The 23,168-nt window shown below is 40.1% G+C and overlaps 1 protein-coding gene across 1 annotated transcript in view; it reads left to right on the forward strand.

Moving 5' to 3' along the window:
• The window catches only part of clmpb (CXADR like membrane protein b), a gene marked incomplete at both ends in the record, with an annotated part of 70,288 nt that extends 47,699 nt beyond the window's left edge, over nt 1-22,589 (forward strand). The window contains 6 exon segments of the mRNA XM_079245776.1: nt 3,209-3,360; nt 14,737-14,941; nt 17,176-17,343; nt 19,072-19,194; nt 19,682-19,823; nt 22,253-22,589. Coding sequence (XP_079101902.1) covers nt 3,209-3,360; nt 14,737-14,941; nt 17,176-17,343; nt 19,072-19,194; nt 19,682-19,823; nt 22,253-22,589 — 1,127 coding nt within the window.
• Between the last annotated feature and the right edge of the window lie 579 nt (nt 22,590-23,168).

Genomic DNA, 23,168 nt, shown 5'->3' on the forward strand with positions numbered 1-23,168 from the left:
TGTGCTGACTGAGGGGATATGGGGCTTGACTTTGGGGCAGTGCGAAAGATCCAAGCCTGTCTTGTTTGTCTGTCTGTCCGTCTCACTGGCTACACTATAATGAGATTGCAGGGCTCTGTAAGGCGGATTTACTGGAGCACAACTCCCCCTAGGGCCTTTTCATAGAAATTGGTTCCTCCATATTTCACCCAAGCCATGCTCACTCTCTCTCTTTGTCAAATGTGTCTATCTTTCTCCCTCACACACTCTTGTTCCCACTTTTGTTAATTGTGATATGCTTCTTTCCTTCTTTATGTGGGTAAAAGATTGAAACTAGCCACAAAGCATAAAGCTCAGCCAAGGGGAGCTGGGAAAAGATGACACAATAGAAGAGAACGAAGGATGGAGGATGTGGCATGGAATATAACACTAGTGCCATATTACAAGCGCTTTCCACATTTATCGTCCCTTCAAGATGGCAAAATTCATTTAGATGGCCTTTCTCAAGTCTGTGTGGAATCTCATAAACACACATGAGCGCATACACGCAACTGTGAGCAGGAATGTCACGAAGGCTGATGCTAATGTGGTTCAGTTTTTTATTGTGTATAGGTCACCTTGCTGCAGATTGAAAGCTAAGGTCATAAAGCCTGGGAACATTTTTATTTGAGTCTGTGCAAAGTTGCCAGATGAATCCTGTTGTTTCACATATTTGATATTTACACAAATGATGGGGTCGTGCCGTCCAATCAGCCCAGCTGTGCACACGGTGAATGAGGCCAATCCAAATGTGAGCTCAAACTCGCATCAAAGCAAGCTTATTTTGGGAGCACTATGTCATCTGTTCCCCAGCACAAAAGCCCCTCTGCAAGACCATAAATAAGTAGAAACGTGAAAGCAGTAAGCTCATACCAGGCATTTAGCTCCCTCTGATTTGTCTGTCATCTTGGTTTTTTGCTGCCAGAGATACAACTTCTTGGACATCAATTTATTTCTGCGAAAAAAAAATACATGGAATTTGCAGTACTCGAAGTCTCACGTCGACTTAAAAGTCAGTGGAAAGTCGATTGGGTGAAAATTCCCTGTTTCTTAGGTCACCCTGACCTTATCTACCGTTCATGTAAACTATTCCATACACAGAGTCAAGAGTAAGCAGTGTGCAGTTAAGACTGAAGCGAGGGGTGGGAAAGGAGGCAGGGGAACTCTTATCTGACCAGCTACAGTGGCGGGTTCAGCTATGGGTTGCTAATGAGCATGGAGGAACTGATTACAGAGCCCTGCCTAAAAAGCTGAAGAGAGGCAGTGGGCGCATGTCTCCCACCAGACCTCTGAACTACCTCACACCATTAGGTTCAGCCAGCTGCACATGCACACATGGCCTCAGTATCATCCCTCTAAAGTACTCTTTTTATACCAAAGCCCTCTCTCCCTTTGCTGAGGACCAAACCTATATCAGGAGGGAGCCCACAAGACGAATGACCCTGCAAATGCCACATTAAAAAGTCATAAACGGGAATACCTTCAGGGTGCAGGAACTCCTCATTGAGAAGAAGTGGCCCTTATTTTTCTGCTGACTGGTTGTTTGAACTGGTGAGAACAAGTGGGCCAGAGGAGAGGAAGGACTTCAGCAATTCATGCCGTCATTCTCAGGCTGCAAAGCAGACACACAGTAGCAGTCAGCCAACAACAAAGCACTTTCTCTGTCCAACTTGTGTGCCAGCTGGAAACTTTAAATTTGATTGACACTGAGTAGCCTGCAGCTTGGATTTGAAGATGACAACTTTCAAAGTAGCGACAGAACTTAAACAAAAACTTGAAGAAGTGCTGAAATCTGTTTGGACGAAGTAATTGTATGGGAAAGAAGGTTGGGTTTTTTTTCTGAGATGTCTTTTTTCCTCTGTGTCCTGCATCAGCACTGAGTCATTGGTTTTATAGTGCAGAGTTTACACTTTTTATTGGCCTGAAGATCACTTGTGGGGTAGGGTGTTGACTCCTTTGAGGGTGAAGCAGTGAGCATGTGGACAGACACCCAGTGAGTGTTGCCTTTCTGTGGAACATTTGACAGCGTCTGCTGCACACAAAGGCATCCTGTCAGTCAGTATCTTCAGGCTTAGTGGCTCCATCACGTACACAGACCTGTCAGTCTGCATGGTTTTTTCTGGGATATGTATCCCACATGTGATGTTATCTATCCATTGCAAACAGGAGGACAGATTTAGTTCCCAAGAACCTGAGGAGAAGCATGCTAATAAAGAGGAGAAACAATATTTACACAGCCTGCACATTTCAGTTCCAATGAGCATCTGCCAAGCTGCACAACTTTTATTTTAAGCGCTCAGAGTTCCCTTGAGCTATTGGCTCATTCAGCAATTAAATTAAAGGCAAGTACTTAAGCTAAATGTTGTTGAGCCAAAAATATATGTCATATTTGAGTGTTTAAGCTCAGTAGAGCTCTGCAGCATTGTATTGTCTTTCTGCCAGGTGGAGGGATTCGAATATCTCACCAGTGCACTTCCCATTCGCAACTCAAACAATTTCACAGACACACATATACAATTCAAAGCTTCCAGCAAACTCTTGTGATACCTTTGGCTAATTCTACTGAAGCCTACAGGGCTGTCCAGCATCCTCCAATAAATTTGCCTTGCTGCTCTCCCATTAATACATGTATCCTGTAAGTACCCATTAGTCACCCCATTTTTATTTTATTTCACTGTGATACAAGGTTTAAAGTGGGGAGATTGTGGTTTTCTTTTTTTCTCTTTTTTTTTTTTTGGCGGTGGAGGAGGACGGGGTGCGATGCTTGAAATGTAACATTTTGAATAGCTGCAATAGTTGTGGTTGGATGTGTGGTTAAATCCCAGAACTGATTTTACCCTCTTAAGACTGTTAATGGGAAAGTGGCCACGTGCTCATGGTGTACCAGACCACAAACCCATAAGAACTGATGCTGTTAATAAGATTGTGTATACAAAAAGGTCATCTTGTACTTTCAATGGAAAACTTTATTCCCTGTAAGCAGAATCCCCATTCTGTTTCTCTTCATTGTCTCAGCATCTGTCAGATTGGGATTCTGGGTCATATCATTCCTTCCGTTGCAATTTCCTCTATCTGCGTGATTTTGCTTCCTCTCCCCAGAATCTGTCTCTTGTCTGATGCCGGGGTCAAGCTAGTGCCCCTGTCTAACCTGTCGCTATCTGTTCATCTCCTTGTCTCTCCTCTTCCTCAGTTCTACTCTGCCTGCTGTCAGTGGGTGCCCAGACGGAGATGAAGAAGGTAGTTGGGGATAATGCCACCTTGCCATGCCACCACCAGTTCCCATCATCCAGCTCTCTTGACATTGAGTGGCTCCTGCAGAAACCAAATTCTAAACAGAAAGTGGTAAGATCTTTTGTCTACCAACTTATTGACTATGTTACAATCATAATAAATTGATTTTTTTTTTTTTTTTTTTTTTTTTTTTTTTTTTTTTTTATCTTTGCAACAATTTTGTTCTAAGTCACTATTTACAGTTATATTTTCTGTCCAGAGTTTTTTTTTTTTCTGTGCTTTTTCGATTTTTTGTCTGCTTCCTTCTTTTCTTTGGGTCGTGTTGATTGATTTCCTACAAGAACCATAATAGCTGCACATTAACTCAATGGCCAAATGACTCTAGCACTTCAGGTTTTAGTGTCGTTTAGAAAAGAACAACCCTTAACACAATGTTTTTCAAGCCCCTTGATATTTACTACATTGGACACTTTTAACTTAAAAAAAATAGCAAAAAGATCTGCATAAACACTGAAACAATCAGATATTAATACGATTAGCACCGCTGCATTTGGGGCTGTAAACTGCTAGAAATAGCTAACAGAAGCGACTGTTAGCTAGCAGATGGGACAGCATTACAGCAGCATGTCTAATTAAAACTTCCTTAGAAAAGACTCGAGTTTTTTTATATATTTAACTGTTAAATAGTTTACTGAGGCCCAGCTGCTGCAGTAGAAGACACCATGTGTTCATACAAAAACATAGTTTAAGCAGTGTAGCAACAGCTTCAGTTCTCTGTGGATTCACCTAGAACCAGCAGAACAGTGCTGGGCATTACGTCAGTTTTACCATGGCTAAACCACATTATGAAAACATCTACTGCCATCATATGATGCACACTGATGTGATTTTATTTATTTTTTATACATATATATATATATATATATATATATATATATATATATATATATATATATATATATATATTTTTTTTTTTTTTTTTTTTTTTTTTACAATGTTCCACTAGCTCACACAGCTAGAACCACTTTATAAACATAGCTGAAAGACCATTTTGTCTACCTTTTGCTTTAGTAGAAGAAATTGCATACTGTCATTTTGTCATTTTATATAACTTGTCAAACTGTTGGCAGTACACTACAGACTGCAAACAAGATTAAATTTGACTATTTATGCAATTTATACATGGAGAGGCCATATCTGTAAAAAATTCTGCAGCACATAAAAATATAAATTTTGAGTTTTGCAGTAGGATAACCGTGTAAACTCTGAGTCATGTACAGAAAGCCATAAGATCAATAATGTTTGTGGACAAGCAAAGCCAAATACTTCATAAAAATGTTTTTTTCCTCTTAGATGGTGAGCAATTTTAATGCAAGTGAGCAGATTATCTGCAGCTAAGTGGTCCTGGAAATAATTAATTTTGAAGAATGAGGCATGTCATGGATGAAGCCTGGGAAATTATTTCAGAATATTGTTTAATTAACGGTTTATTCTTTCAGGATGTGTATTAGCTCACGCAGTTTGACTAAACACATTTCCTTGTTTTTGTATTAAGTTCAAACATATGCAAATTTAAACATAAATCGCTGCGTAAGATCTTACTGCATAAGAAAAAAGGATGAATATTTACTAGTATTTGAAGGGAAGATAATTTTTTTTGTTTGTTTATTTTAAAGAAAGAAAACCTGTCAGGCACACTACATCATATTTTCAAACTCAAAACCTGTAATTTTATAACTTTAATAGCTGGATAAAATATCACATGTTTCTGAGGCACAACAGCAAATCTCCTCTTTCTGTTTGTTATTGCACCATTATGTTTACTGGCAGAAAAATATGAGAAAAATGTGAAAAAAGAAAAACAAGTAGACTGTGGAGTTGAAACAAAGGGGCAAAAAGGAAAAAATGGGAAAACAAGTGTCTTCTGCTTTGATGATTTCAAGAGGGCTGCCACATGGCAATGAATATTTAAAGGGAAGATAACATTGAAGGCGCCATTAATTAAAATCAAATGTCTGAAATTTTGATTAGGAAAGAGACTTTGCCTGTAGCTGAATGAATAAATCATTCTTTTGTTCTGTTGGAAGAGCTTGTTCAGAAAGAGCAAGGATCTTGTCAACATTTAGCCTCTATAAGACCGAGTACAGGCAACATGTGCTAAGGACACAGGGGGCATGGACAGGGCATTGAAAGAGCAGACATGAATTTCACCAAAGTTAGTTTGCAATTTAGCTAAATAAAAGTAAAAACATCTTCCATCCCTCTCTTTAAACACAAGTTTTCAAGTTTTACCAGAGCAGTGGCTGTAACAGAGACTTTCTGCAATCCTTAAAACCAATGTTCTAAATTTAAACAAATTAAAAAGCAGCAGGGCCACATTTGTTCAGGCTTACTGTTTGCTGCTCAGTTTCTCTGCATAATTGCTGCCTTTCCGGGACATCATTTTTAACATATTTTACAGGCATTTATTACCAGAAGGGATTTCTGTCATTCCCTGAGCTAAAGATCATTTTTCGGGAGAGGAAAGAAATAAGTTTGTGTTCCATCTTAATTTCCCTTTTCATGAACTTAAACTATTAAACATTAACCCTGAAAAATAGATAGGTAACCGAAAAATAAAAAGCTGCTTCCAGGCTGTCTTTTTTTTTTCATACAGTCATCTCTTTTAAACAAGTGTGACATATAAGTGAGTACCTTTGAGATTGTTGGAAATCGCAGAATTTAACCGTTTGATTGTTGCAAAAGATTTCATAGTAGAGTGTATACAGCAGGTATAACAAATGTTGTACACATGATCATGAGCTTATGGACATTTATGTTGTGTCCACAGATTCTAATAACGACATAGCATGTTTAAAGAGCCCCCTGCATAAAAAATGTATTTATGGGATTTGTGTTTTCTAACTGAGGGATCATGTCCATCTTCCACCGCTTATCTGGGGTCAGGTTGTGGGGGCAGCAGCCTAAGCAGGGAAGCCCAGACTTCCCTCTCCCCAGCCTCCTCAGCGTGTCCTGGATCTCCCCCATGGTCTCCACCCTTAGGGACCTGTCTGGAAGACCTCACCAGGGAGGCATCCAGGAGCCATCCTGACCAGATGCCCGAGCCACCTCAACTGGCTCCTCTCAATGCGGAGGAGCAGTGGCTCTACTCTGAGCCCCTCCTGGATGACTGAGCTCTTCACCCTATTTCTAAGGGAGAGCCCTTATAGGAAACTCATTGCAGCCGCCTGTATACAAGATCTCGTTCTTTAGGTCACGACCCACAGCTCATGACCATAGGTGAGGATAGGAACATAAATCGACTGGTAAATCGAGAGCTTCGCCTTCTGGCTCAGCTCCTTCTTCACCACGACAGACTGGTGCAGAGTACGCATTACTGCAGACGCCGCACCTATCCATCTGTCGATCTCACGCTCCATCCTTCCCTCACTCGTCAGCAAGACCCCAAGATATTTAAACTCCTTTACTTGAGGCAGGACCTCACTCCCGACCCAGAGAGGGCAATCCACCCTATTCTGGGTGAGGACCTTGGTCTCAGATTTGGAGGTGTTGATTCTCATCCCAGCTGCATCACACTTGGCTGCGAATCGCTCAAGCGAAAGGTGGAGATCATGGCTAGATGAAGCCAACAAGACCACGTCAGTAAAAAACAGAGACCCAATCCTGAGGCCACCAAACCGGATTCCCTCAACACCTTGACTGTGCCTAGAAATTCTGTCCATACAAGATGTGAACAGAAGTGATAAAGGGCAGCCTTGGCGGAGTCTAACCCTCACTGGAAACTTACTGCCAGCCATGCGGACTAAGCTCTGAAACCTGTCGTACAGGAACCAGACAGCTTGTACAAGGGGGTCCGGTACCCCATACTCGCGAAGTACCCCCACAGGAATCCCCTGGTTACACGTTCAAATGCCTTCTTCAGGTCCACAAAGAGGATATAGAGCTGTCCATTGTTTCACAACCAGGACGAAAACTACACTGCTCCTCCTCAATCCGAGATTTAACTATCCAAAGGACCCTCCTCTCCAGCACCCCTAGATAGACCTAACCGGGGAGGCTGAGAAGTGTGTTTCCCTTGTAATTTGAACACACGCTCCAGTCCCCCTTCTTAAAAAGAGAGACCACCACCCCAGTCTGCCAGTCCAGAGGCACTGTCCACGATGTCCACCCGATGCTGCAGAGGAGTGTCAGCCAGGACTGCCCCGCAGCATCCAGAGCCTTAAGAAACTCCAGGCAGATCTCATCCACCCCCGGGGCCTTGCCACCAAGGAGCTTTTTAACCACATTTGGTTGAGTCCCCCAGTTCTGCTTACTCGTTGGAAGACATGTTGGTAGGATTGAGAAAGTCTTTGAAGTATTCCTTCCACTAATCCACAACGTCCCAAGTTGAGGTCAGCAGCTCCCCATCTCCACTGTGCACAGTATTGACGGAGCACTTTTGAGTACTTCCTCCTTCTGAGCCGATGGTCGACCAGAATCGCATTGAAACCATTCAGAACTTGTTCTCCATGGCCTCACCAAATTCCTTCCATGCCCGAGTTTTTGCCTTGGTGACAGCCGAAGCCGCATCCCGCTTAGCCTGTCGGTACCTATCAGCTGCCTCCAGAGTCCCACAAGCCAAGAAGGCCTGTTAGAACTACTTCTTCAGCTTGATGGCATCCCTCACTGCTGGTGTCCACCAACGAGTTCTGGGATTACCACCACGATAGGCACCAACAGCCTTATGGCCACAGCTCCATGCTGGCCGCCTCAACAATAGAGGCACTGAACACAGCCCAGTCGGACTCATTGTCCCCCGCCTCACTCGGTACATGGTTGAGCTTTGGGCTGCCCAAAGCTCACTGCATGTTAAATTGCCTTTTAGAGCTGTCCAGGGTGTACCCTGCCTTTCGCCCAAAAGACTGCTGGCATAGGCTCCAGCTTCCGCGTGACCCTTCATTGGATTAAGCAATTAGGATAACAAATAAATGAATGAATTAGGAGAATGATTGAATAAAGGTTTTTAACTCCACCAGTTAAGGTTTGCATAAAGGCCTGTGCTACATATTGTAATTTGTAAAAATGTAATGAAACATAATCAATGAAATTTAGCTTTTGAAAACATTTATACATATATATATATATATATATATATATATATATATATATATATATATATATATATATATATATATATATATATATATACAAATGTTCAAGGTATCAGGATTCCATATAACTGTCATGAAAGGTATGGTTTTTCAGTTTTTCTGTTTATTCATCATCCTTTTGCTATTAATTTGTTGATACAGTTGTATTAGAAGAGGTGTCACACACATAAACACAGGAGGAGACAATCAGTGTTTGATTTCAAAAGAGTAATTGAGCTAATGAGAATGAAAAGGCTTAGAAAGCCCTTTTATTAATTTGAGAAGAAACATTAGAAATTCTGTTCTTGTGAGCAGGGAAGGTAACACTTTGACCTTGGTGATATGAATGTATGTGGGAGAGAGTACTCTGGGGAACTCCTGAAGATGGAGGTCTTGCTTCCCATGCAAGAGAGCGTTGTGGGCGTTTCTGAAGTAGGAGTCGTGGAGGTGGTCCGTAAGAGTAGAAATTCTAAACTTGTCGAGTTTCACCTGGATTTTCTCAAACAACGATTGTCAGACTGTTATAGCTGACACAGTTCTAAGATAATGTATGGGCCTAGAGGACAGTGCTCCTGGACTGGAAAAGTAGAGGAGATCTTTCTGTGTTAGGAACGACCAGATAGTGTAGACAAATCATCAGGGTACAGTAGGTACCATTTTATTACTTTATAATTCTGTATGTTGTATCAAACCAGAGCAGGACATTCACAAAAGAAGACATCAACATACAAACTCAAAGAATTTTTTTGCATTCATAGTATAAAAAAACCCCAGAATTTAGCCAAAAGGAATTGCTGGCAAAAATTTCTTTTTAGACCTTCTCACTGCTATTTGTATGAGCATATCCACAACTCCCTGAGCACTGGGATGATCAAACCCTTCATGTCTTAGTGCCTCCTCTTAAAGATATGCAGAATGTTTGCTGTCATCATATGACAGAAATTTGGCCTTTTTACATCATGACTGACATATTTTCATGTAAAGAAAAACTTCCACACAGGCTTCAAATGTATCTTTTCATAGAGAGCAGACCAGTGTGTGCATGATCACCACTGCATGTCTATATTTTCCATGTAACAGATCAGTGAGAGACTGCAGTCCATTTTACCTCTGCAAATGAGAAAAGCTGAGATTAAGTTCTGGACCTGCAGAGTTTTACTTAGACATTTCAACTGACGTAAGCAAGCACAAGTCATAAACAATTCTACACAAACAACTTCTTGACAAAAGCAAAATCTTTTCCATTCATTTATATTCTATGTAGGTTTTCCCAAAGCTAGCTTCTCGAGACTCTTTAACCAACTGCTTTTGAAGAGTTTGCATCCACCACATTCAAGGCTGTCACAGCACTGATAAATGTTTTCATGCTTTACTTATGGATGTAATTGACTCTGACAACCTCAGAATTTTCAAAACTGCTGAGTAATCTCTTGTCTGTCTTGCTGTAAAATGTCCTTGTGCTGTCCACTGGTTTCATTGATTTAGTCTACATTTACCCCTCAAAGTTCTTACATGGAGTTGCTATTTTCAGAAGTTAGAAGATTTGAAAGAGCTGACAGCGATGTGTTTTACTGCACTCCTTCCCAGTGTCAGTTTCCCAAGGTTTTTTTGTTACTGTTTTGAGAGAGTCTAGTCTAATATTTATTGACCTCCAGTATGAACAACATACGGCTTGTCTCCTTGAAATCTTTTGTGAACTTGAGGATAGGTACTGTTTCAAGATCCTTGTTTATGAGTAACACTTGGAGGCAGACATGACTGATATGATAATTTCCAGGGTATCATTGTACAGCTGTAAGTTTTCAGCATGGTCCAAATAATCACCAGCTGGCTTTGTGTTAACATTGTCACAGTCTAACCTAACGTAAGCCTCTGTACTGAGTTGTGGAAGTAAAAAAGCCTCCATAAATAAATGAAGGAGCCTTCAACCAGAGAAATAGTTTGATTCATATACTGTGTAAAGAGCATGTATTGTTGTCCATCATCTTCACCAAAATGTTCAAGATTTATCTTCCACAGTCAGCCATGAGGCCCATTAACAATCCCCAGTACAGAGCCATCCTTCTTTATTGTTTTTTTTTTTTTAAGTCACTAGCTGTGCTGCTGCTTCTCCAACAGACGGCTGAAATAAAATTATACTGAAACTTACAATTTGCTAAAGCTTGCAGCAAGTATTGCTGGTTCTGCACTTCATCAAAAAGTAAAGGCTTCTCTGGTTTATCTTGTAAACAGCTTCAGTGTGTCATTTTCACTTCAGTCCATTGCTCACATAAGCACACAGGCATCTGCCTACAATGATCTTGACCACCTCTACCAGGAGTAATACTGTTCAGTTCATTTGCAGTCCTCATCTCTAGCACGTTGATCATATACAGGTTGTTCTTAACTTGCACCTGTTCCCTGACCTTGGCATCCTGTTCACAACTAACACACCTCACATTTCGATTGCTATTTCACCTGTGTTTTTTTCTTTTTCTTCTCTAGATACACTAGTACTATGGACATATGGTTTGTCTTTGTGCATTTAATGCAATACACTAGTATCAACCGTAGTGTAATGCATACAGGCTTTTGGATGTAGTTCTATCTGTTGGTATCAAAGGTGGGTTTTCTTTTTTTGTGTGTGCTTTGAGAGCCCCTCTGGTCTTGTACATAAAGTGAGGTCACATAAAACAAAACAGTTTGACTCCAGCCTTGGCTAGCTGAGCTGTGGTGATATTTTGGCTGTTTAGTTATAGAGATTTATATACATTTTAAAACCCTCCAGGTTCATCCCCAAATAAAACTTAAATATCTTTAAATGTTTGTAATGTTTACAATGTTCTTAGGGTAAACTATCATCTTTAGTCTTCCCAATAGCCTTAGCAATACTTCCTGTATCATATTCTTTTTGTTAAACAAAGATATGTGGGGATATACAGTTGTACCGAGTTTAGATTCTTTATTTGTTTTCTTTTTTTCATGTAAACAAAGTAAGACATTTATGCCTGAATGTCTTCATAGGGTAGTTTAAGTCTTTACTGAATAAGCAAAACACCTTATTTTAACTGCAAACTCAGCCAACAGCCTTTGGTCATTTTGCTAAATTGTCCTTAAAGTTGTTGCACTCATTGACACTTCCAGTAAATCATTATCGGTGACTAAAAGTGTGTGTGTACCGAATGCATCCAGACATATCTGGAGGCATAAATACATAGTCATGTGGTGTAGTCGACTTTTGCATACACTCAGTGAGTAATAAATGTCCAGAGTTCATAAAAGCAGCAGAACTGTGCCTGCAGGCAGATACTTTAAAAATATGCCTACTTTGTTTACATGCCAGGGCCATGTCACTTTGTGCCTGTAGCTCTGGCACAGTAATGTAGGTCTGTTTACATTCACTGTGTGTTCACTTAGAAGCTAGTTTTTTTTGTGTGTGTGTGTGTGTATGTGAAGGTCTGGGTATATGCAAGTGGCCATCACCTGTGATCCCAGCAGGTGCCCCTGTTTCTTAGGTGCTGATGTGCTGTGGCACCGGCATTTAGCAGTCCCCATCTGCAGGCTCTCACTTGCCCTGAGTAATAGGCCAGTGTGACAGCTGGGTTTGTTTGTGCTTGTGTACAAGGATAGAGCAAGTGAGAAAGAGAGAGACACAGATGTACTAGTATAACACAAAACTATGCCAAAACATAAACAAGCAGAAAATTAAAGACTTCCAGATGTTTCATTGCTGCAACAACATTTCAAAGGTTTTTTTTTCTTTTTTTGCTCAGAAATCGAGACGTTCTTATGTATTTATTGATTACATATTTTACATTAACAGAATAAATAGATGTCAGTGAATACTCCCTGTTGATCTGTCCTGCATCTGCAAGTGAGCAGAGGAGGATCTGACCATCAAAATGCAATCAGAAGACAAAAAATTCAAATGTTCCTAAAAGTACGCAAGATTAGAGTAATAACGAAAATTGTAAAAAAAAAAAAAAAAAAAAAAAAAAAAAAGAGTTCTGGAACCTCAAGAGACTTCGGCCCTCAAGGGTGTTTTGTAAGCAGATGCCAGCTCATGCGAATTTCAAAGCTTTCTAACACTTTCGACTCTTCTGACATCATCCCACCAATGTAGCTTCTGTGGCTAGCACTCTGAAAATGAGGTGTTTTTTGTGTGAAACTGAGGTGACATTGCAGTTAACAGGAAAAATGGAGGTCAAGACTGGGTCTGCAAGACCTGGAAAAGTTGCTGTAGACTGATTTTAGCATTGCAGAGAAGCTAATCAAAACCAACCTTGACTACAAATGACATTGAGGAAGATTTTGATGATGCAGCTGCGACTGCATATATGTGGCCTTCATGGAAGAAGAATCAGAAAAAAGTCTTTTCCACTGTAAAATTCAGCCTCAGAAGTTTGCAAAGGAAGATCTAAAGTAGTCCAATGCATTTGGGAAACAAGTCTCATTGACTGTGGGATTTAAAATAGTCTTTGAGATGCAATGTGCCATGTAAGTTTGGAAGGAAAATGGAGCAAACTTCAACCAAAAAAAAAGTATATAAGAGTTTATAAAATGCAGTACTTTTCAGGTACAGCACAGTCTCGGATCAGAATGTGTAATAGCTGAAGCAAACACTTGTACAACTTAAAATCTTCGTTGTCTGTGTTGTATGTTCAAGACTGCATGCGTGTTTATATCTGCTTGCATTAGTGTGCTGTGGTGCACAAAGCAAATCTCAGCTATAATGTCATGTGGTGTCCCAAATGGAACAGTTGCATAGTGCGGTTTCTCAGCTTTGGAACACTGACGTGCAGCAACAATTCCAGAAATGCACATAATTAATCTCACTGTACAATAAAATGAGTCTGGAATGTGCAGTTTATATGTTGCAAAGTTACACAATGCATCTTTAAAAACATTACATTTTGGGGTCTACAAATGTCACATTTTTTTCCAAACCGAGTAAATGTACTTAAATTTAGGTACTTGCTTTTGCTGAGTACAGATATGAGTACTAATACATACCATTACTGATGACGGTGACTGTAGACCAGAATAGCAGATGCAACAACAGGCTGGTCAGCTGTAGGATACATCAAATATGTTATTCTCTAAATATATATGTTATTCACATAGTACCACATCAATGATGATGGTATTGTATCGGCGCAACTCTAAATACATTCCCAAGTCATCCTTTGCATGTAGTAATATCTGTACCACTTGGATGATATCAACTATAACCCCTGCCATAATGCATTACTATAATAACATGTTGGAAAAACATTACTGGGAGTTCAATTCCAACTAAATGACTTTTCACTTTTCAGCTTTTGTCAGATGTTATCAGTCAGCCTTAATCCTTTGTTAGGTTTAGATGTTACTGTTTAGATTTTGAATAAAGAAAAATCCATGTCAAGTTTAAATGCTGATGTGTAATGGTTTTAGTTTTGCAATATGTCATCTGAAGGCCTGTCTTTACAAAATAACACGCAATGGGGAACATTACTCTCTCATTATCTGAGTCACCACTATGTTTTGGACATGTGGGCAAATTGTTTTATTTTTGTGGTACTGGATTGCATGGGAAAATCTGGAGCAAGTGACATGCTACGTTATCAGAAAATACAGAGCAACAAAATGCCTTTTGTAAAATTTCAATGTTATTTTGTGCTAACATCACATCAATACCACTGTAGATGCCTTAATCTTAAATCAGCAGCAGCAACGTTTTTTGTTTGTTTGTTTGCTTCCCCTTTTTGTTTCATCCTTCTTTTCTTGGGTCAGCTTGACAGCTCTGTTTGTACAAAGACTATGAGGAGACAACAATGGTCACAGATAATCAGCTTAAATGAAAACTGGGTAGACGCATTCCAGCAAATGCATTCATTAGCTAAATATTTGTTGCCAAGTGTTAATTATAAAGTAATTGTTAGCATTGTTACTCATACTATGAGGCGTGGGATTCTCCTATCTGCAGCTGATGTGGATATGTCTCAGTTGTGCATCGTTAGCGTTGTGTCATTTGAAACATTATTGGCAGTCTACCAATTAAACATACCGAGGGAAATACTGTTAAAAGGCAAAAACAAAGTTAAACAAACCTGCTGTGAAGTGTTGTGAAACTCTTATGTGGGGAATATGTTGCATGAAAAAGATGACTTCAGAAATCCTGAACAATTTAGCTGTAAATACAGACTCCAAGAAGGAATTAAAACATGTTTTAGAAGTAGGGAAACAGCTTTATAAAGAAACAGTTGAGCTGCTGGGATTTGATCTCACCGTCGTGTTAGGCATTTAAAAATTAGTCTCACATGACAGTTTGATGTCTGGGCCTTCAGCACACATGAAACAGACAGATTTCACAATAAATCTTCTTCTCCCCATGTAGATTATTACCTTCTTCGGCGGCCAGGTGTACACCAACGAGGCCACGGGCAGCGACGCTAGCCGTCTGTCCTTTGCTGGGGAGTATCTGGGAGGTGACGCCTCCCTACTGATCAGTGACCTGCTGCTGACCGACTCTGGGGAATACTACTGTAAAGTTAAGACTGGGGGAAAGTACCACTGGAGCCAGGTCAACCTGATCGTGCTGGGTGAGTATTGTCCAATACACGGCAAAAAATACATACACTTAGGTGCCCATAGACAAGCAGCACCTAGACACATGCCATCAGGTTACGGAGATATACATCAGAACAAGGAAAACACACCTACGCGCACAAATGTCTCACACATACGCGCACACACACACCTAATCATGAGATCATTAGCCTGGCACATTTCCTTCGTCATGCTGACTGATCTAATGATTCAATTTGATTCAGACGGTGTGATTTGAATTTGCTTCTGCTGTTTGGGTTCATTTGGATTGCTTTGTTGATGAGGTGAGACCAGAAACATGCAAGTGGGTTTGAAGGATCACAGAACTGATTGATGAAGTTAAAAATTGAGTAGAATGAACAAATATCTAGTTACAGTCGAATGCAAAGCTTCCCACTGGAGACTTCATTTTGGCTTGATTTACATTGTGTAAACATGTTGATGGCTTGAAGATGACATTGGAGAAAAAAGACAGCTGTAATCAATCTATCTGAAAATAACCTGCTCAGAAATATCATTTGCATTAGTTAAATTTAGAGCAGCCTTCTTTTATTTTTGCCCTCATACGGAACAACAAAGTCATTGTGTATTTCATCCTGGTCTGTTTCATTTTTATGTTCTGTTTTGTTGTGGTTTTTTTTTTCTTCTTTTTCATTTGCCCAATAAAGCAGATGGCTATAAATGGCTCTGCGCTAACACAGTGCGTGTCGCTGCCTGCATATCAAAAATAGCTTTACAGCTCTGAAGGACAATCAGAGAAAGGGAAACAGCTACACCATGAGAGCCAGACACAAAAGTCCAGCGAGAGGAGCAAGATCGTTCTCAATGTCAGGAAAGCGGGCGATTTATTAAAACATCATGGGAGATTAGTTCAACCAGTAGTTATTGGTTTTCTAATGGAACAGTCTGTTAATCCTCTTGCTCTCACTCTCTTTTGACTTCCATAACGACATTCCAGTGAGTTAGAGTCTCAGTTTTTACAAATTGCCTTCAGCTTTGCGATGACACTTTCGAATTTGAGAGGGACGGATGTTTGAGCATTTGCATTTTTCACTCGCTCCCCATGCTAAGATAATAGCTTGGCAGCTGAGCGGGTAGTTGACTTGGCATGAAACGGTGAAGGGAAGTGGCAATGTGTTTGTGTTGGTGCCTGTGGATGTGGATGTTACATTGTGTGTAAGCCTGCACATTCATCCCTGGATGTCTACTGTTGTCTTGTGTGTGAGTCTGTATGAGTAGATTTCTGACTTTAGGTATATTTATGTGTAAAAACAATTATATTTTTTAACTGTTTGCTATACTGGTGTTTTGAATCTGAATTGGTCCTGCTGCAATCAAGCCTTACTAACCCTGATAGACATGAGAGCTGAAGCCTCAATGTGGCTTTTCTAACAAAGAGGAAGAGCTCAATATGCTCACAATATGCTGCAATATCTGCTCTAAAGAATCCAAAACAAACTCAGAAAAGTCAACGCCACTAATATGACAGCAGGTCCAAAAATATAAAACCAATACGCCAATTTAGTTCACCGCTCATCTAAAAATATGTCACTTGAGAGGAAGAAATCTGTGTTCTATTTTCTTTTTATAGTGTAGCTGTGCCTCTCAGCGAGCATCTACACAGAGCAGCTGCACAGACCTCCAGCTATACAGTACTGCGCCTCAAGCTGTGAGCAAATATGACCAAAACCTCTGACCTGTGGAGAACATGTGACAAACAAGCAGCCATAGTCTGCTCTGGGAACACACTGATCCCACTGTCATGGAAAGCAGCAGTTTCTGTGGATGAATGAATGGATGGATGGATGGATGGATGGATGGATGGATGGATGGATGGATGGATAGATAGATAGATAGATAGATAGATAGATAGATAGATAGATAGATAGATAGATAGATAGATAGATAGATAGATAGATAGATGGTTGTCTAGTCTTATTAAACATTTTAAAATAAAACCAATTTTGCTTAAATCAATTATTCATTCAGATTCAGATGAACAAGTTTATAATACATCAGTAAGACCTGTGATAATGAAATTCCTACATTCTGTATTTCATCTTTTGCTTTGTTTTGCTATCATTATGACTGAACTCTTAAATGATGAGAGTGAAATGTGCAGAATTTATTGCTCAACTTTAATTTACATATGGAAATAAATTCCATTATGAAAATTTACTTGTTTACTACATATTTGGACTCACCTGTTTCTTGCATGTTGTCACAGTTAAGCCCTCCAAGCCGAGATGCTGGATGGATGGCAAACTCCTGGAGGGCAGCGATGTCAAGTTGAGCTGTAAATCCAGCGACGGTTCAGACCCCATTAGCTACAAGTGGGAGCGAGTGCTGGACAAAGGCAAGAGTCTGGGCAAGCTGCCAAACCTGGCACTGATAGGTACGAAAAATGACTGACAAGTCTCCGACATGCTGATTCCACATTAAAACCCCTCTGGCAAAGAAATACTAGGAAGATTCATTTTTGTGTTAGGCATTTTTGAGCTGCATTTGTCCGGGGAAAGGTTCTGCTGAGCATGCCACCTTTTTCTTCTCCTCCTTCCATTTTCACATTCATACCATTTGCAAACACTGACACCTAAATCTGCCAAGCCAAACCACATTCTCCAGCTGCTGATCCATGAGCTGCTTCGCCGGGGTAATTAAAATTTACAACACTTGGCTCAAGGGCACTAAGATGGGCTCAGTTTTTCACATCTAATCCTCTGATTCTGCACGCCTCAGATATGTTAAGACTGCTGCAATTCTCTCCACATATGAGTAATAAGCCCAGGACGATTAAATACGTCTAGGAAATCAAAACAGAGGACAACAAAAAAAAACATAGGAAACAAAACAGAGCCATGTTGCTTCCAGTTTTACACAATTAGGAGGATTCTTAGTTTTAAAAAAAGATGTGTGTATATATATATATATATATATATATATATATATTTATATATATATATAAATATATATATATGTGTATGTATATATATATATTTATATATATATATAAATATATATATGTGTATGTATATATATATATATATATATATATATATATATATATATATATATATATATATATATTCTTTTTTTTACACAATTAGGAGGATTCTTAGTTTTAAAAAAAATGTGTATGTATGTATATATATATATATATCTATATCTATATCTATATATATATATATATATATATATATACATATATATATATATATATATATATATATATATATATATATATATATATATATATCTATATCTATATATATATATATATATATATATATATATATACATACTATGTTAATGAAATCTAATGAATTTTAGATGTTGACTTACTTCCAGTGAGTAACAGTGAGTAACACACAGAGACAATCAGTATTTTTTGGGTGAGGGGGGTGTTGACTGTGAAGTGCAAGAAATTATATGTAACACTTTGGAATGTGTTTGCGGCTTTATTCTATACCAAAAGACAAAAAAACCTCTTTAGTAGCCTGGAGGCATCACTCCCTCACACTGTGTGGATTCCAACAATGCACTTGGATCATAGCCAAGCATAAATAGTAACTGAGGCAGTTTATAGCCGAAAAGCTAACAGTAGAGCAGTTCTCCCCACCATATTTTCCCCAAACTGGCAGAAACTACCCCTAAGTGCTAACCCCCCAGGTCTAAGTATTTGATTGGCATCCATGATGGCACGCATCCAGACAAAAACCTTCGTTTTAATGGCATCTACCAAACAACACCTGTTCAGTCTAATTAGTTTGCATTGGATGATAACACACGGCCCCAGCAACCATTATTTATGGGTCTTGTGAAAGGTATTATCACATGGTTGTCGGCGGTGGGGATGACAAAATATCCCATGGGGCTGTGCAGCTCCATTGCTCCGTCAGACACGCTCCTGCTTCACTCCTCAAATCCTCTTCACTGTGATGGACGTCACTCTGAAATAATCACTCCATCACTGTCTCTGCCGCTCTGTGCTGTTTCTTCTCTCTGTCTCCTCCCTTTTCTATCTTCGCATCTTTTTTTTTCTTAGTTGTCTCTCATGTCATGGCCCAAACAGTGACTGTTTTAAAAGTCCTGACTTGTTTTTTGTTTTTTTTTTATTCATCAGATCTCAAAAACCCAGAGATTGTGACGCTGAGGAATCTCACCATGGACAGCACTGGTGTCTATAGGTGCACGGCGAGCAATGACGTGGGAGAGGAAAACTGCACCGTCGAGGTCACAATGCAGCGTGAGTTTTGGGTGGAAAGGGGGGAACTAACCTGGCAGCACTCACCTCACACCAAATGGCCACACTGGTTAATGATTATTGTTTCCAACTGCAGCTGTCTCCCCATCTACCTGACTTCACACCTCCTCATTTTCTAGCCAGTGCTTCAACACTCAACTGTAGTATATCTAAAGCGGTGGCTGCTGGTCACCAGTCCTGGTCCAAATGCCATGTTTCAATGTCACGCTAATGCATTTCCTAGGAGTCTTAGGACAGCGACATGTGTGGGGAAAATGACAGATCTAGCAGCTCAGCAGAAACGGTTTTCCAGCTCTGCTGCTAAATCCAATATAAATACAATAGCAAAAATAAGGCGGGAATGTTTCACTAGTAAATGGAAATGTAAAAATAGCTCTTTATGAATTTAAGTGGAAAAGATATGAATTATATTTCACCTGAGACGGTAAGTGAATCTATGTCTCATCACTTCTTCTTTCCTAATCCTCAGATGTGAGGGATGTGGGGATGGTAGCGGGCGCAGTTGTGGGAATATCCCTCGGTGTCCTCATCGTCATATTAATCATCTGGCTCGTCTTCCGTAAGAAAGAGAAGAAGAAGTACGAGGAGGAGGAGACTCCGAATGAAATCAGGTTCAGTCACAATTTCCCTTTTTCACCCTTCTTCCATTATTTTAAACGTGGCAGACTGACAAAACAAAGCGCAGGACCGTACTCACAGATTTATGTTTGATGTGTTTGGATTATGAGCCTGTTCACTTTGTTTTTCTGTTGCTTTTTTGTTATTGTTGCTTTGTGGTTTTTATTTTTATGAATGACTGATGTAACTCGTGGTTGAAAGGTTGGCATTTTGTAAAAGGCCTCAGCTTGAATCAGCTCATCTGCTGTAAATAGGACCCCCCTCTAACAATGTAAAGACCTTATTTAGAAAATTTAGAAATTTTCTGTTATTATTAATGAGAAGACAGAAAGAAATTCACACCCAGGAAAAACTGTTACATCAGCTATTACACAGGTGTTGCTGCAGTTCTGCATAACACAAGCTTGCTTTGACAGGTTGATCCTAAGTCGTGATGTCGCTTGTGCGTTAACCTTTGTGTGTTATGGCCAAATCACAGGTTCAGCTGAAACAGTTGTAGACTTCAACTAAGCCAGTCAAATGCTAAATGACACAGCGACAACCCCATTATGTCTAAATTGACTTGGTGCGTACATCTTGTCCTTTCTCTGTGTATGCGTTTGTGTGTGGCTGTTTACATGTGTGTGCATGGGAAATATGTGTATCTGTAGTACTGAGAGATCACAGTTGCTTTACTCAAAAACTCAAATGCAAGGCCGAGATATCTTGCGACGGTTTTGAAAGCAGCAGAAGTTATTTATATGTTTATTTACTTAATTCTTTATTCATTTCCATTTTTTTTTCTCAAGCTGCAGTTGCGTCAGTGCATATTTATTGCAACATCAATGAATAATGCAGCATGATTGAAGGACAGCTTTGAGTAAATAATGTAGATGTGATGTATTGTTTTGTGTTTTCATACAATGTGGGGAGTCTGAGCCATCCCACTAATGTGCTCCACTGGACCTCTTGGGTATACAGTAGTGTCAAATCAGCATCTGATGTTTAGAAATGTCTCTTTTCTTGTAGCAAGACGTATGAAAGCTCATTACGTGTGCCTGAGAGGATACCATGTAGCAGCAGTGTACACATGAGATGTTTCTATTTCAGAAATTCTCCAAAGATCCAGTAGATTTCAAATACGAGACTAACTAAGGCTACATTCAGACTGCAGAGCTTGCTGCTCATATCGGATGTTTGTGTGAAATCCGAATTTTTTGAAAGTCCGTTCACATTTCCGATCAAATGTGACTTGTGTGTGATCTCCTGTATGAACCTCATGCGCACCAGAAGCGTCCCGCATGCGTAGAAGACACGGCGACGTGCAGTAAGCGTGCGTGTGACGTCTTTGTGTTTGCAGAGGTAAATATGGATGGCGGCAGAGCATTTGCTATTTTAAAAGTTTTGTCCAACTGTAAAAGTTATAAAAAAGTTAAAAGTTTTGTCCAACCGTAGCCACAGCATTGTGAATGGGTTCGTTTTAAGGAGACGTTTACGGAAGAGGAAAGTAAAAGTTTTGGTCAAGGCCTTTTGTGGAGCTGTGGCAGCAACAACTGTAGAGAGAAACGTTTGGGTACGGAGTCGCAGTCAGGATTGGTGGGAGAGTGATGTGAGCGCATTTACCAATAAAGAGTTCATAAACAACAAACGCAGAATGACGTTTGTCGTGTGTCAATGACGCATCGGTTGGATTAATTCGTAAACAACAAACACAGAATAATGACGTTTGTCGTGTGTCAATGTCGGTCAGATTAATGCGACCTGACCGTTCAGACTGAAGTCGCATGGCAAAAGATCAGATACATATCTGATTTAGGACCACATATCCAAGCGGCCTGGGTCGCATTCACAAATATCAGATCTGTGTCGTTCAGAGTGTTAAGAAAAGATCGGTTACAGGTCGCATAGCGGCAAAAACATCGGATTTAAGTCACTTCAGCCTGTAGTGTGAACGTAGCCTAAGAATTGCATAACCATGCATAAATTAAATGACCACAGCTTGGGTCAACTTTTTTCTTATACGTTGAATATGCCGTTCAGGTTTTGTTCTTTGAGAAAGTTTCATCTTGTCATTTAAAGAAAAATTAGGCAAAAGTACACTTTCAAAGGAAAGTTTTCCTTGTGTGCTTTTTTCCTTCAACATTTGTGTCTGGGGAACCAGTGATTTCAGCAGATTTCATTATTCCATGCAAATGTGTTTCACAAAAGCTTAGGAGCTGGGGGGGTATCTCATGAATTACATGAGACCTAAAGTTAGTATTAGTCCCTTGTGTCTAAAGCCTCAGAATAGCACAGAGAAACGACACTTTGTTGTACTGTTTTGCTGTTAATTTTGCATATCTTTAAGTGTGTGTTTGTTGGGGTGTTCTCATCTTAATTTTAAGAATTGCAGTTGATAGAAATTAAAGGTTGTCATGTTAATTTGCTCTGTCTCCAACCACAGGGAGGATGCTGAAGCTCCTAAGGCCAAGCTAGTGAAGCCAAACTCTCTGTCCTCTTCCCGCTCCGGCAGCTCGCGCTCCGGCGCTTCCTCCACTCAGTCCATGGTGCACAACAGCGCCCAGCGTGGCCACCGCCCTCGTCCACCTGCTGTAGCAGCTCTCAAGGAAAATGGACAGCCTCCTGGCTTTCCCCAGTCGCCTCCAGCCTACACTGCAGTGGTGCCCCCCAAGACCCCTGAGCCCCCTACCACTCCCAAATACAACTCCAGGAACATGTCTGGGCCCACACCCCCAACCCTCATGGTCCCTGCCCAGACCAAGGCCTTTCAGACTGTGTAGGACTGAAAGCCATTCCCTTTCCTGCAGCCATGAGACTCCCACCCCTTCCTTAGCCTCCCAGCCCCCACTCCCAAAGACTGAGACTCTTCCAATAAATAAAGAAATGCAACTAGTTAAAGGATGTAATTAAAAGAATCAATAATATAAGTCCAAAAGTACTTTTAATGAATGCATACTTAAAAAGGGAAAATAAGAAATGCTTGCCCCCTACTGAATTGCATAAAACAACAAAACAAAGGAGAAAGCAGAGACACGAGATGAAACGTTGTTTGTGTCTCATGGCTTAAGGCAGAACTTTTTTTTTTTCTGAGCTCCTTCTTTTGGGTTTAGAAGGCACAGAGAAGCACCGTGTGCATTGAGGTGGAAGATGCCCCATAGTAGAGCCTTTATTTATTTATCAAATCAAAGGGTAAGTCAGGCCGTAGAAAGGAGTGAGGACATGAAAACAGTTAAGGCTGGATAATAAAGTGAATCTAAACTACATAGAGTCACACCTCTGTTTACCACCAGATGTACAAGATGTATGCAAGCATGGCAGAAACAAGGAGGAAATAAGTGCAAGAGTGTGTGACTGCTAGA

This window comes from Telmatherina bonti (genome assembly GCF_933228915.1).
Source record: "Telmatherina bonti genome assembly, chromosome: 9".
In the NCBI taxonomy this organism is placed as follows: Eukaryota; Metazoa; Chordata; class Actinopteri; order Atheriniformes; family Telmatherinidae; genus Telmatherina; species Telmatherina bonti.